General features: G+C 35.2%; 1 protein-coding gene across 3 annotated transcripts in view; it reads right to left on the reverse strand.

Annotated features, from left to right (window-relative positions):
- LOC5572868 (A disintegrin and metalloproteinase with thrombospondin motifs 18) overlaps nucleotides 1-3,627 on the reverse strand; it is a 66,467-nt gene extending 62,840 nt beyond the window's left edge. The window contains exons 1-2 of one of the 3 annotated variants that reach the window (XM_021843702.1): nucleotides 3,186-3,627; nucleotides 2,646-3,120 (exon numbers count right to left, since the gene is read on the reverse strand). In XM_021843702.1, coding sequence (XP_021699394.1) covers nucleotides 2,646-2,849 — 204 coding nt within the window. In that variant the 5' untranslated portion in view covers nucleotides 2,850-3,120; nucleotides 3,186-3,627. Of the gene's footprint in view, nucleotides 1-2,645 lie in introns of all 3 variants that reach the window. The other 2 variants (XM_021843701.1, XM_001660577.2) reach the window with 2 other exon arrangements.
- Between the last annotated feature and the right edge of the window lie 11,537 nt (nucleotides 3,628-15,164).

A 15,164-nucleotide genomic window follows, 5' to 3' on the forward strand; every position in this document is an offset into this window, starting at 1 on the left:
GGATGGAGAGATGCGGCCACAAACCGAGTATTGTGGCGTGAAATTGTTGATTCAGTGTTATTTGTCTAGATGTTAACTAAATAAATGAACAGTCAATGTATTTTCAGAAATTAATTGAAGATTTTCAGGAGTTAATGTCAAAGTTTATCTAACTTTTTAAGACCATGTCAAATTTTATCTAACTTTTTTTTTCTTGAGTTATCGTTAAGATATTTCTTTGAACATTACCCCTCGTATTTTTTCTGGTACTCGACCTTCAATTTTCCATGAGAGATATATCTGAGAAAAAATTGCTTGGCATCTGTTTATGTATAATTAATTTTTTTCATCCATACAAAATTTCCCAATAATGCATTGAAATTGCATCCAGTTCTTATGGAATTTATTAAAAGAATACTTCAGAAAATTGTTTAGGGATTCCTTCAAGGATCTCTTTATGATTTTTTTTTCTAATGTGCAATGCTGGAACTTGTGAAATCCCGTGAGCGTTATGTTGAGAGATTTCCTTTGAATTTTGCAGTTGATACTTTGGTGTTCTTGAAGGTATTCATAGATAAATGGTATTAACACTTGAATTAAACATAAGAAGACGTCCTAAAAAAATATCTAAATTTATTCCTTACGCATCTTTGAATCTGTTTGAATATTTCAACAAATCCTTAGAAAATTCAATAGACGTTTTCTAAGGGAAATCGCATGTTTAACACCAAAGATTTTTTTTAGCGATGCGAGCGCTACGAGTGGCCCGTCGGCTAACTACCAAATATTAGAATTGGGCGCTATTCTGCTGTGCGATGAAAATATTTAGAGTGTTATGTCTGTTTGTCTGTGCTTCTGAGTTCGATAAGATGCCATCCACAAATTACGTAACGCTCTAGGGGTAATGGGAGCCAGCTCAAGCGTTACGGCTCATACAAAATGATTGTTTTTTTTTTGTATATACAAACAACGTTATGGAGGGAGGGAGTCGTCAAATTGTAAATTTTAGCGTTACGTAACAAATGGACGCTGCCCATTAGATTTTTGGTAGATTCCTGCGGGTTCTGGATAAATATTGAAGACAAGTTTCGATAAGTTCAAATACAACATTAATTTCCGTGACGAAATTTTTCCGTCGGCCAGGGTGAGGCGAGGCAACGACCATTTTTTTGGAAAGATTGAGCTCCATGAATTGTATTATTAGTTTATCATGACGCAATTTTGAATAACTGTGTATACTGAAAACATTTTTTTAAATTCTCAGATCGCAAACTAGCTGGATTGTATTTTACCTGTCAGCCAGCCTGCAATAAATTTATGAATTGCACCAAAATGTTTAAAAACAAAATTATGATCAGATTTGAAATAAGAAGAAACTTATGGCCCTATCTTAAACTATTTATATATATATATATATATGTATATATATATATATATATATATATATATATATATATATATATATATATATATATATATATATATATATATATATATATATATATATATATAATATTGAAGGTTTGCCAAACATCATTCAATTCAGATTGTAGAGCAATCACCATGAATGTTGCTAATTATTTTTTTGATACTATCCTTATCACTGGTTTTTAATTAAATTTCAGAAGTGTAAATAAAATATAATTGTTGAATATTTCTATTTAATTTGAATTTGAAGATTACGATTTTTTAGCTAATATGGATTCGCAAAAAAAATCAATATATGCGCTTACATACTGTAAGTATGCTGACACTTTTTCAGGTATGTCCGTGCGAACGCAATTAATTTTCATTAATTTGAACACGTGAGATGAATTAGGAACAATCATCAACAACGCGTACAAATTTCAATGACGGACTACTTCGCCTTAAGTAATGATTTCTTAAACAAAATTTAAAAAAAATGGTAGAAGAAATGTTTAAGCAGTAAGATTAATTCATTGATTTTTGAATGAGCCATGAAGAGGTCAAATTAGATGTGTAATCAGTTGAAGATGGATTACTAACTGGTGAGCTCGTTTCATGCTTATTGTACCTCATTCATTTTTTCATGACGGCGTTACTTTTATGAAATATTCAAACAAACTGTGTATGGTTCGTCACTACAACTGTCAGCATTATCCACATCTTTTGAATGATTCGACATTATGGATGTTGCCGTTTTATTAATCTTCTACCAAAAACTTCTCGAGACAAATATGCAAAACTAGCTTTAAGTTTAAGTTGTATTTTTCCTCTCTATCACCGACCAAAGGTGACTCCCAGATCTTTTCCTCCCTCACTAATAAACACCCTTCCCGTGGTGATTTTGAATATGCAGAGGTATTCTCGGTCTCTAGAAGCAACAATCATTACACCCTAACATTCCTTCCCCATTCCAACTGACTGTAAGGACTTGGCTGGCGCCGTTATTGATCAATAATATTAGATCTGCTAAAATTGCACTTCGAGAGTAAGCGGAAACTCCCATCCCTTATTCGTTTGGATCGTAGTGCAATTCTTACCAGTTCCGATCAATCAGCAACAGGAGTAGCAACAATTGACATGTACAGTCCGTCTATGCTATGCTATGCTATGCTTTTAATGGGTGACCTCAAACGTGTGCACGGGAGTGTAGATATTGTTGTATATTACTTTTATTTAAATTATATGCATAGTTTTCTCACCTTTTCGTTATCTAACACAATGTGATTTACTTTTTGCACATCCAAGTGAAAACAGTTTACTCCAACATCGCGATGATCCACTGCGCGAATCGCCACAAGAAAAACAACTATGCAAAGCATTTTCACACTAAAGCCATCCCATGTCGGGCAAAACTGGCGGCGCCTCACGAGACGTTGTGGTAACCACCGATATCGAAGCAGCATTTTCCGTTGCAGCACATAATCTACCTTCTTAAATCTGGTATTTCGGAACTCTTCACTCTTTCCTGCATTGTATCATGCGCGAAGGCTGAAAATATTTAAACTCGTTGTTGAATTCCCATTTTGTCACTCGTATGGTGTACGCTTCTCTGTTGTATCGTTATCTACCGGCGAGCATTAATCAAAATCACTGCAGCATTACGACCACATTTTATACGGGGAAATTGCACGCGACTCCAATTCAACTATCCATAGGAAACGGCAGTTACGTATGCTTAAAAGGGGTTTAAACTGTGAGCCTCATGTCAACGTCTCAATGCTCTGAAGAAATTCACAAACCACTCGGAATTATACACCTCAGTAAATAAGTATAAAGCGCGCACTTTTATGATTAGAACTATCTAAGAAATTCTCAATGCTAAACTTTTTGGCAAATACCCAACATATTAGATAGTTAGTCACTGAAACGGCAATTATTATTGTTTAGAATCACTAGAGCCCAACGCGATGAGCTTTCCACTCTTGAGCCACAGTTCCATTGAATGCTGTGGTCTGTTCAGAGCAAAGCTGGAAAAGCGTTCGAACACCTCGGTGGTTAGTGTTTAACTAAAATAAACGTTGGAAAATGGTTCTGCATGCAGCTCAGCTGGTTGGCCAAAGCCGCATCCTCCCTCGATTCGAGTAGTATTAACGAATGGCAGCGACCGAAAGAATTACCAGCATTTTCAATGATAGCTACAGTGCCATCACTCAGTGCATGGTTTTGCTTTACTCCACTCTTGAATCGCTACTGTGTGAACTAATAAGCGACACAGATAATTGTGAATGAGCTTTTATGTTCAGCATGGGCCCAGCGAAAGGAAGAGTATACATGGCAGGGCTGGTAGTTGGTCACTTTTAAGTGACTTGGTCACAGTGCGCATCCGTACCTTTGTGCTGTGCGTACACGAATTCTCTCTGCTCTTGGAAGTTTTTCAAAAACTACCTGAAGCAATAAAACAGTACTTTTCAGTGCTACAAAAACAGTACCGTAAAACGGGGTAACTTTGATAGTTCTTTCGAATAAAACTTGAATATTTAGGCATGCTGTTTCAAAGAATAATAATTTATATTTTTAAAACAAGCACCAGTACTATTAACTATCGATTGCAGTTGATAGATTGCCAAAAGATTTATTCTGAATGGATATATAATTTTTCACATAATCGAAAGTCGGTTTTTTGTTTTGGGGTAACTTTGATAATGAAGTATAAATCGCACAAAATTGAATCAATTACGGAACATTTATAGAGCGTTGCATACCTCTAGGCGTTAAACGTTATATGGAAATTTCTGACGTAGATTACAAAAATGGTTCCAGTTTGTAAAAATGGTTTCCGCTGAGAGATTTGAGATAGAATTCATGTTCTACTACAACTAGGCTGTCAAAGATAGTGATCGTAGAACAGATTGTTTTTGAGCGTTTCAAAAATGCTAAAATCTTATAAATAATTAATATTTGCATATAAATTCTCAAATGTACTTGATTCCAATGAAAATAGCTTTGGCATGAAGTGTCATACTAATACTCTTTTTTTTCATTCGTTTTGCTTAACTGATTAACAGAAACTTTGTTATTTCGTTAAGTATGTAATGGGTCTCGTACTATCAAAGCTACCCGCATTATCAAAGTTACCCCGTTTTACGGTACCGTCAAACGGGGTAACTTGCAACAATTGTCAACTTCAAAGCTTTATGGATGAATATTTTGAGGATTCAGATGAGACAAAAATCATCTGGTACCCTAATCGACATGTAAAGAATACCACGTATTATTAATTTTATCAGTATTTGGTATTCTGGGAGCAGGAGAGACGAAAAATTATACATTTTTAATGCTACCCCTGATGTGGGGTAACATGCAACACACAGTGCTACCTAAAGTATACTATTAAAAACTTTATTTATATCGTGTTATTATGATCATTTAATAACTTTTTACAGTAAAAGCATGACAATAATCAGAAATAGGCTACCGTAAATTCGGGTGAAATTGATCAGTAGGGTGAAATTGATCACTGTGTACACGATTTTATTTCCCTCTAATAGAGCACAGAAATGCAACCTATGTATTGTTGTATGTATGAACGTTGTTTGTCTTAACTATTGTCGAATTGCATGTTGTGAAGCTTTTTGTGTTAAGGAATACTAATTTCTATGAAAATAAATGAAAATTCCATAATCGTGTTCTGTGTGGTATTGGCAGACATCAATAAACTTAAAGTTTTGAACAAGGACTTGGACATGGTGTCAACCTGAAAATTTGTAAGGATGCTTGAAAAATATCCCCAATCATCAAAATTCGTACCAGTTTGTTCGTTTTTTTTTTTGTAATAATTGATTTTTTTTATTGATATCAGAAGATTCCTTCAGAAATTGCCTACATTTAGGCGTTTTCTGCGGTATTGTTGAAAATTAATTGTTTATTATTTCCATAAATTATGCATTGTTAAGAATTTGGCAAGCATATTTGGATTCAGGAGGCTCAAATTAAATAATTAAAGTTGTTTTCAAAACTAACAATAATGGTTTTGACAGGTGATCAATTTCACCCCGAAATGGAATTACTTGATTTTTTATTTTAGAGACGATTTTCAGCACTAAAATCACAACTGTATGAAAATTTGTGTATATAAATCAATGAGGCTCACTGTCGTACTTGTTTTCCTGCATTAAGTTGTTTGGAATTGGCAACATCATAGAAAACAGGCATGGAAAACAGTGAAAAGTGATCAATTTCACCCGAAATTACGGTACTCTACTTTTAGAAAACTAATTAATATTGATTGAATTATGATTCGAATTGAATTCGATTGAAAACTTCATTGACATTGACACGGGAAAAATTCTAGAATATCATAAGTCTTCACAGTTATTGGAAAGCCAATAAAACTTTTTAATGTATTTTTTCTTCTAATATAGTGGTATTTTAGGTTATATTTCACATAAATATTTTTCTTATACATATATAAATCAAAGCGGCGTATTACATTTGGATATGTATGTCTTAAAATGGCATCTATTGATGTTTTGACATAACTTTCATCTTATTTTATGCAGAAAAATCCCAATAGCAGTTCAAGTTAATTTCATGAAAATCTAACAATAATGCCATTCATGTAAATTTTCTAATATTTAGTATCAAACGCGTATTGAATTGATTGAGGTATAACAATTTCAATGTTACTGAACAAATATTTGTTAATTTTTGCCTTTTCATGTGTTTTCGATGACAAACGGCAAGAAATATCAAACAATTGAGATCGAAATTGCTGTTGCAAGTTACCCCACAAGGGTAGTCAAAAACGTTTTTGAATTTTTTGCATCAAATTATCAAAACTTTTATATTGTCAATTTGTACACTACTGAGTACTGTAACTGATAGCAAATAACCCAAATGACATATTTCTACCGTTTGTGTGGTACGAGGAACGTTTTTTTTAGAAATAATTTCATACAATCCAACGTGTAATATGATTTTCACCTCCAGCAAACCAACCAAAAGAGAAACAATATCCAAACCCTCGCCGAAATATTATGCTGTATACCTAACGTCAATGAATGACATAATAAAACATAATAATTTAAGTCAATGCTGAACGAAACGATAATTCGGTTGCATTTTAAAGAGGTGCAAGTTTCACCCCTGTTGCAAGTGGTAATCCTTCTTGGACACCGTCTTGGTAAAAAACCTCTTAGGAAGTCTCGTCTTCTTTCGTTTATTCACTAAACATGGTTGCAACTACAAACAAAAGGAAGGATGAATCTCTGAATTCACAATTTCCTTCCAAAAAAGTGTGATTTATAACTGTCACTAAACGAAGAAATTGAGGAAGCAAAGAGTGCCGCCTATCGTGGTCAGTTGTTCCAAATTTGGGGGATTTAGGCAGGAGATCTTGAACTCCATCACGGAAATCAAGGTTTCCTTCCAAATCGCAAAGAAAGGAGACTGTCACGTTTTGCCGCAAACTCTTAAAGATCGCGAACTTCTTCTCAAACATCTTGAAGAGAAGAAGCACATTTTTTTTACTTACGACGACAAAACTAAACGTTTGTTCAGAGTCGTCTTCAAAGGTCTCCCAAGTGCCTATAAGTCACCTGAAGAGATCAAAATTGGAATAAATGATTTGCGTGGTTTTTCCCCAGTCCAAGTAATGATTATGAAAAAGAGAACCCAATCTGGCATTGTTCGGAAAGGGCCTTCTCAAGAATACTGTTTAATTCACTTTAATAAAAAGGATCTAAATAATATTAAAGCTTTAGAAAAAGCAAGACTTATGTTCGATGCCCGTGTGACATGGGAACATTTCCAGAAACCTGGAGGAACTTTCCAAAACCCCACTCAGTGCCGTCGGTGCCAAAAGTGGGGTCTAATTAATATAGAACAAAACATTGCCGCATGCATGCTAAATGCATGATTTGACGTATGTCCTGTGAAGGAAGATACCGATAAGTTCTTATGCACAAATCGCGGGGGCAATCATAAGTCTAACTTTGATAGTACGAGACCCACTACATACTTAACGAAATAACAAAGTTTCTGTTAATCAGTTAAGCAAAACAAATGGAAAAATAAATAGTATTAGCCCTACATTTGATTTGCTCTTAACCGAAGTTAGTCACCTTTGTAGCCAACTGATCATTCATGCTGATTTTAATTCTGATCATGTTCCTCTTACATTTGAAATATTCCATAAAACGATTCTCAATCCTATCAGCTCCACTTTCAATTATTTTCGAGCTGACTGGAATATAAATGAAACATATATTGACTCTAATCTTGATGTTAACATTTCTCTGCAAACAAAACTTGATATTGACAAACAGTGCTCTCGAAACTTTAACAAATTCCATTGTTGATGCCAGGGACATTGCAATTCCAAAATATGAAGTAAAATTTAAATACGTGGTTATAGACGACCATCTTAAACTCTCCGTCTTAATAACGCGAGGAGAAGGCAAATTCAACGCACTCGCGATCCTGCTATGAAAATTATATGGCAGAATCTGCAGAAAGAAATTAAAAAAACTTTTTTCACAATTAAGAAAAAAAAATTGGAAATAACATTTTTCAATTGGACCAGGGCTTTAAGCCTTTTTGGAAATTATCTAAAATTTTGAAAAATCCTTAAATCCAATACCGGCATTGAAAGAAGAAAACAAATTATTATTAACTAATTGCGAAAAGCTCACAAACTTGCTATGCAGTTTGAAAGCGCGCACAATTTTAATTTAGGACTTACTAGTCCAATTGAAAATCAAGTTTGAAACTAATGTTCTACCCGACAACAACTCAGCAGCGCGAGACTCGGACACAGTCACAGGGTCGGCGCACTACCGGGCAACCGGAGGGGCTTCGCGGATTCAAAGGGCACTCAACTATTCAAATAATCACACACACGAGCGGTTCAAATTTTAACGATGTATTTGGCCAAACTGTTCTGGTGGGTCACACTGGATTTTCGGGCACGTACCTGGTGTTCTGCAGTCCAGCGAGCGCTCGCGACGATTTACCGGATTCACTCCGGCGTTGACGGTCTCTCCTACTGACGCTGCGACGATCGGCAAGATGGCACCGATACCGGCGGACAAAGCTTGGGGCAATGGCGGATATGAATGGGCTGGAATGACGGTCTTCAGCGATGTGGAGTTGGTTCGGATGCACAGGCGCTTCCTTCGAACGAAACCGGTCGACGACGGCATGGCCGCCCTCTGTCGAACCGTGAAGGGAATACTCCTTGATATTTAGGGCCGTTGCCCGAGTAGTGTCCTCCTTTGCGTTGATGGCCCTCGGCCAGAGGAACAATGGTCCTTGACTATTAGGTCTCGTGACTACAAAAGTCACTTCGACCGTAGCGTGCAATGGCGGTCTAAGGACGCGCCAACCAGATTGCTTTAAATCACAAGAACAAAAAAGGTCCTGGCTCCCTTTTATGCCATTGGGCTAATGGTTTACCTGAGTTGCGGTGAACGGTCTCTCCAACTTAACTCGATTGTGCGAGTAGTGCACTTTATTATCAAATTTACTTCTCCACTGAGCACTTCTGGTCTACACGCTCGCCTGATTAAAAGTGGGCGATGGCCGCCCAGCAAGCATCCTTCGAACCCTTCAGCCCATTCGTGAAACCGTGTCCCCATTTTGCTGTAACTTTTACGCCATGCTTTTACGACCGTTACATATAGTTATGTCGAACTGCCCAGTGGTTTTGACTGCTTATGCTATTTGAATATTTGAATACTCGACCACATGGTGCAATTTAAAAAAAGTATTTGAATTCTTGTAACAACGGTTACAAGTTACTCAGGACTTCGAAAATATTCTCAACCAAGAAAACGTTTTATAAAAATTCCTGGGAGACTGATTTGGAAAAAGTGAGAACTATTATTAAAAGATTCAAAAATATGATAGCTCCTGGCGATGATGGAATTTTCTACATCCTCATTAAGAAACTTCCAGAAAGTAGCTTATCATTCTTAGTTGATATATTTAACAAATGTTTTCAATTAGCATATTTTCCTAACAAATGGAAAAATGCTAAGGTTGTACCAATTTTGAAACCAGAAAAAAATCCTGCAGAAGCTTCTAGCTATCGTCCAATCAGTTGTAACCAGGGTTGGAAAAAATCATGAAATTCACTCTACAGCAGCCAAGCAAAGCCAATCACAGTCAGCGAAGCCAGTGAAACTCATGCCCATCGCTGCTGTAGGCATAAAGCCTTGAAAATAGCAAAACACCCGTTGCTAAGGGCAACCCAGAATTACTGTAGAAAAATGTTCTATTTCCCGCTGCATTTCCCGCATTTAGAGCCTTCAATGACACTCATGATTTAGAAAATTCGTGCATCCAACATAGGCTACTTAATGAGATTCACGTTTTTGAACTACTGTACTGGAGAGGCACGTGATTTTCGCGAAAATTCAAGCCTACTACTATTACCATTCCCAGCACTGGTTGTAACAATGTAACAAATATATAAAATGTCTGTATCCACTTATTGACAGAAAATCGAAACATTGTCTCAAAAACAAGCTTTTGATCTTCAAACAAATTTTCAGGTCAGCCATGTTGTATGCTGTATCAATATGGACTAGCTGTTGTAATACCAGAAAGAAAGCTCTGCAGAGGATTCAAAATAAAATTTTGAAAATGATTCTGAAGCTTCCTCCCTGGTATAGTACTAATGAGTTACATAGAAATTTATATTGTACCTCCAAAATTTCAAGATATTGCCAACAATTGAAAAAAAAGAAAAGTTAACATTTACGCAAGTAATCCTTTTTTTGGCAGATATTTCCAACTTTTTCAAAATTTTAGAAAGATGGTTTAAAGAAGATCATGGTTTGTGTCTTAACCTATATCACCAAGGTATTTTATTTTGTGTTGTAAATTTTAAAAAGAATTTGGCGTATTTGTGAAATTATTTTTTTTTTTTGTAATTTCACATTTCTATAATAATAATTATTATTATTATTATTATTGAATTATTCAAACTCCCAAAAAATGACATCTTAGATTAAGAAGGATCAAATATAATATTCACAGGAGGATACTTTATATTAGATTTGTTTTGTGTAACTAGATCCAGATTACTGAAAATATAATATTTGGCCATTAATCAATATTTCAAATTAAAAATGATGACGTAGCATTTTTCAATGATTTTTCACACCCCCCTCTCCCCTTGTAGTATTCAGTAACCAATGCTGAAACCCTTCTTGGAAAATACGTAGCATACCGAGCACCTCTACCCCTATTTTTTTTGTTTATTTGTTTTCGTCAGCAATTGGGCTAAAACAAACAAAAATCCAGAAATTCAAAACATAGTGTAATATACCTTAAGGCTCAAAAATCATTTGGAAAACAGTTTAAACAAACTGCAAAAAAATGGTCATTGGCATAGTAAGCTCTCAGTTAATAACTGAGGAAGTGCTAATAAGAAGCTGAGAAGCAGGCTCTGTCCAAGTGGGGACGTAACGCCAGAAAGAAGAAGAACAGCAAAGAGTGAGAGTTCAATATGTTTTATTTTATATCTTGTAAATAAAGAATAAAATAATATGTTAATCAGTCCACAGTTCTGGAAGTCTCCCTTCTGCGCCAACTGCAGCCAGTACTTATGGCTCAGAAATACCGTAGGTACCAAGTCAAAAGGTAGAATAATTAATAACACTTGAGATAGGTAGACACATGACAGTCCTTTTCCCTTTAGAAACTTTCTAATAACTCTTTAAAAGCCACCTACAACAGTTGCAACAACTCATACAACGAACAATCGAAAATGTATCCAAAGAATTCCACGATCTTATCTTAAATACGCAAATTTGGATTTACTGCTCAACATTACATTTGACAAATTCGTCAACACTAAAAAACAATTTCGTTCATCTCAATACAGCAATCGCTTCACAAAAGAACAACTATGTTCACAATAAACGACAATTTCGTCAGCTCTGAAGAACAATTAGGTTCAACTCAAATCGGCAATTTCACCACACTTTCAAGTACAGATACAATTGGCAATTTGCCACCCTAAAGAAAATCGTTTATCTTCAACACACGTTTCTATGCTCCTCGTCAAAAGGTAGAATAATTAATATCTTGAGATAGGTAGACATGACATTTTATAATATATTAAACAGAAATTTTGTAAGATCAGAGGATTTTTTTTAATTATACATAGTGAGGAAACAGATTTCAGTGAAAATGATCAACAAAATAGCTTAATTTGGAATGAATCTTCGTCATTATTTTCTAAATTTAAATCCATTTAGTAAATAGTGGCCAGATAGAGAAAAAATAACAATTGTAATATGTGGAATAGACTGGTCCACCTCAGTATGGGAGCAAAATAAAGTTGTATAATTCCACGGGGCACCCCCCAGGTCTATGCCTTAGGATTAAAACAGGACTTCCTTGAAATTTCAGCTCATTTGGTCGTGCCACAAGCTGGCACGTTTGAATTGAAGATAACATGGGATTTTAAGCTCAAACATATGGGAAACATGACATACATTACTGTTTAACTCATGGAAATTGTGGATAGCGCTCAATTGAACCCAGAATGTCAAAAACAATAGTTGATACCATAGCGAACAATACTGTAGAAGGTTATATCATGGTTAAAATTGAAAAAGTTAGTGTTTAAACTATCTGAAGTAGATATGCAAAACTGCTTTGCATTTCTTCAACAGAGCTTGGTGGTAGCCTCCAAGCGCATCATTGCCACCTATGACGCTGGGCGAGCTGCTTCTCATGGCGCATGCATATATGTGATTGCGCGGGGGTGATGATCTAAACCTAATTTTAAACAACTGAAAGGGTAATGAAAATGAGCTTAAATCCAGATACAACCTTCTGCAATTATGTTTATTAGGGTGTCAACTAGTGTATTTGTCATTCTGGGTTCAATTGAACAACTAGTATACGGAACAAAAAAGTGACATAAGGTCAATTTCCGATATATTTGAAGCAAATAGCCCATACAAACTTCAAATTGAATGCGCCAGCTGGTGGAGTAACCGATTGAGTTTAAATTTTAGGAGAGCTTTTTTCTTACCCTAAGATTCATATCTAGGGAGTGCCCCGTTGAGTTTTACAACTTTTTTGTTTTAGGGCCAGTCTAATGTGGAATGTTTCAAAAACCAGCGATTTTTATACATTCACCTTTATTCATATTTCAACTAAACTTCATCATCGTTCCTAATGATGAAATGATGAAATAATAAAAATGTTCTTTCGCTAAATTACCGAGTGGTTTAGAAAACTGAATGATAGGACAATCTCGATAATACTTGAATTTAATATCCTTACACGGCAACGCGGATCTACTCAAATCTGAGTTGTTTCAACTCGTAACCGTAGTTGAGCTCAATAACCCAAATTTTTGCTAAACTTCCAAGGCCGGCCTCCATTAGGTACTTTGCCTTTAAAGCCATAAGAAAAAATTACTTAAATTTGGTTTGATTCAACGCAAAATTGAGTTCATTCAACCCAAGCTTGAGAATAATGCGTTTACCCAAATTTGGCTTATTGGGCCGAACTACCGCCATTGGGTAGGTGCAGCTCTCTTCATTTTTAACAATATTGATGGAAAAGGGAGAGAATACCGAGAGATTTTGGGTTGAGACAATAATCGATATACTTAATTTTGGGTAAAGTTAACTTAAAAATTAGGTAAACTGTTTTTCCGTATATTATTTGTATATCAGGTTGTTCCATCAGGAGCATTGATTCAAAAATGACGTCCCTCATATGGTGGAGGTGGGGTTCTACTAAAGTGTGACAGTGCATATATTAAGTATTGGAAAAAGCGTGACGGAGGGGAAGGGGGTCTAGAAACCCCAAAAAATTATGGACGTTATTTTTGAATCGTCCCATATCAAAACAAATCGATGAGTTGAATGATTGGAGATCTCCAACTTTGAACGCACTAAATAAATATCTTGTTTTATGATAATACCGTAATATTTGCCTAAATGAGCATATCGCATTCTTCTGAAATATTGAAGCTCCGAAATAAATTATGAATAAAACTAAAATGGTTGATTTTTCTCATATACTTGTTTTGAAGCTGAATCATCGTTTTATAACCCAAGTTTATTAAGTTAGACAAAAAAGTTTGATAAAAAACGGTTGTTCATTTTTTTTTTAGTGCTACTGTATTCACCGAAATTATTCAAAATGTCCACTAGTTGGGACCCTTCCCTTCCCCTCGTCACAAATTCGTAAACCACTCATCCTCCCTTAAATACTACGTCATTTATGGACGATCCCCGAAATTGAAATTTTCCAAATGTACATTATAACACCATACTTATAATAACTTAGATACTATTACAAATTACGTGGAACTCTATGAAAGATTAACTCTTTTTCACAAGAAAACCATGAGGGAATGTTTTCATACTGACATAAAGTTTAATTGAAAGAAGGTCATTTCGTAATTTTCTTTCGAAAATTAAGCTCAAAATAGTTGAAAAAAAGTTACTTTTTGACGATAAAAGTTACTTAAGTTGAAATGGCTCCAAAAAAGAGACAAGTGACTGGTTTAAAAAAAAAGTCACTATGAAGTGACTCGCTACTAGCCTTGTAGGTATAATAAATTAATGTAATGTTTGGAATGATACTAATAAAGAATTAAAAAAAAAGTCACTTAAAGAAGCTTGGAAATAATGCTAACCGACAGCACACTAGATCACTTGGGGATGAGCCTGCCCACGACAGAAAATCCCTACCATAAACATTAATTCAATTCAAACTAGAGCACTTCAAACCAACGAACTAATATAAAAATCAAACAAGTTAAATGAAAGGCGTCATTGTGTTAGATCCTAGCCAGAGGGTGGGTAGAAAAACGGTACACAGCGCTAGCATTGAGAAATACTTGATGGTCCGAATTAGAACAGGGTCCGAATCGGACCAGGTTCCTCTATAAACTATCTACAATATGACTCTAGTGGGAGCTTTTCCCACTTTAAATTTACTACAGATAATAAAGACTTTTTTTTTTGTTTTGAACATATTTTTTGACTGATATTTTTTTTTCATTAGGCCTATACAAATATTAAATTTCTTTTATGTCCGAGCCCACTTGGAAGGTACGAGGGGGGGGGGATAAAAATAAATAAGGAACAAAAAAATAAAAAGGAAAAAAAAAGTTATTTTTTAGAATTTTTATTTTAAACGATAATTGTTAAACTTTTATCAAACGTCCTCTGGTTAATTATTTTAGTTGTTTTTAACTTTAAAAATTGAAAAAACCACACTGATGTCAAAAAATGATAAATCTCTTTTTTTTCTCCCCTTCAAAATTTTCGGATTTTTGAAGGGGGGGGGGGTGACATAAAAGAAAATTAATATTTGTATCAGCCTTATTTTGATATTTTAGTCGCCAGTCACTGTTATTTTGCTCTCTGACCGCTACCAGCCCTGACATGGTGAGCGGCGAGTGCTCATCTGGCTCTGGGCTTTGGATAGATGCGCTTTGAATGCAATTTGGTTGGCAACTGGATGCGCTCCATCTACCAACCTATACAAATGAGCCTAATCTAATTTGGTGCATTCACGAAGTGTGGTGACTTTATTGTGATATCATCTTTGACCTAGGTTATACAATAAGTTCAGAATATGTAACAAACATTTTCGGTTACATGTTTAATGAACAATTGAATTCAGTATGCCTCGATATTGCTGCCGTTATACGAATAATTGTTTCATGTTACTTTTTGCATTCAGCAAGAACAAGCTGAGGGTTATAGGTTCGAATCCACCCGATCGAGTTT

Source organism: Aedes aegypti, chromosome 2, assembly GCF_002204515.2.
Source record: "Aedes aegypti strain LVP_AGWG chromosome 2, AaegL5.0 Primary Assembly, whole genome shotgun sequence".
Classification (NCBI taxonomy): domain Eukaryota; kingdom Metazoa; phylum Arthropoda; class Insecta; order Diptera; family Culicidae; genus Aedes; species Aedes aegypti.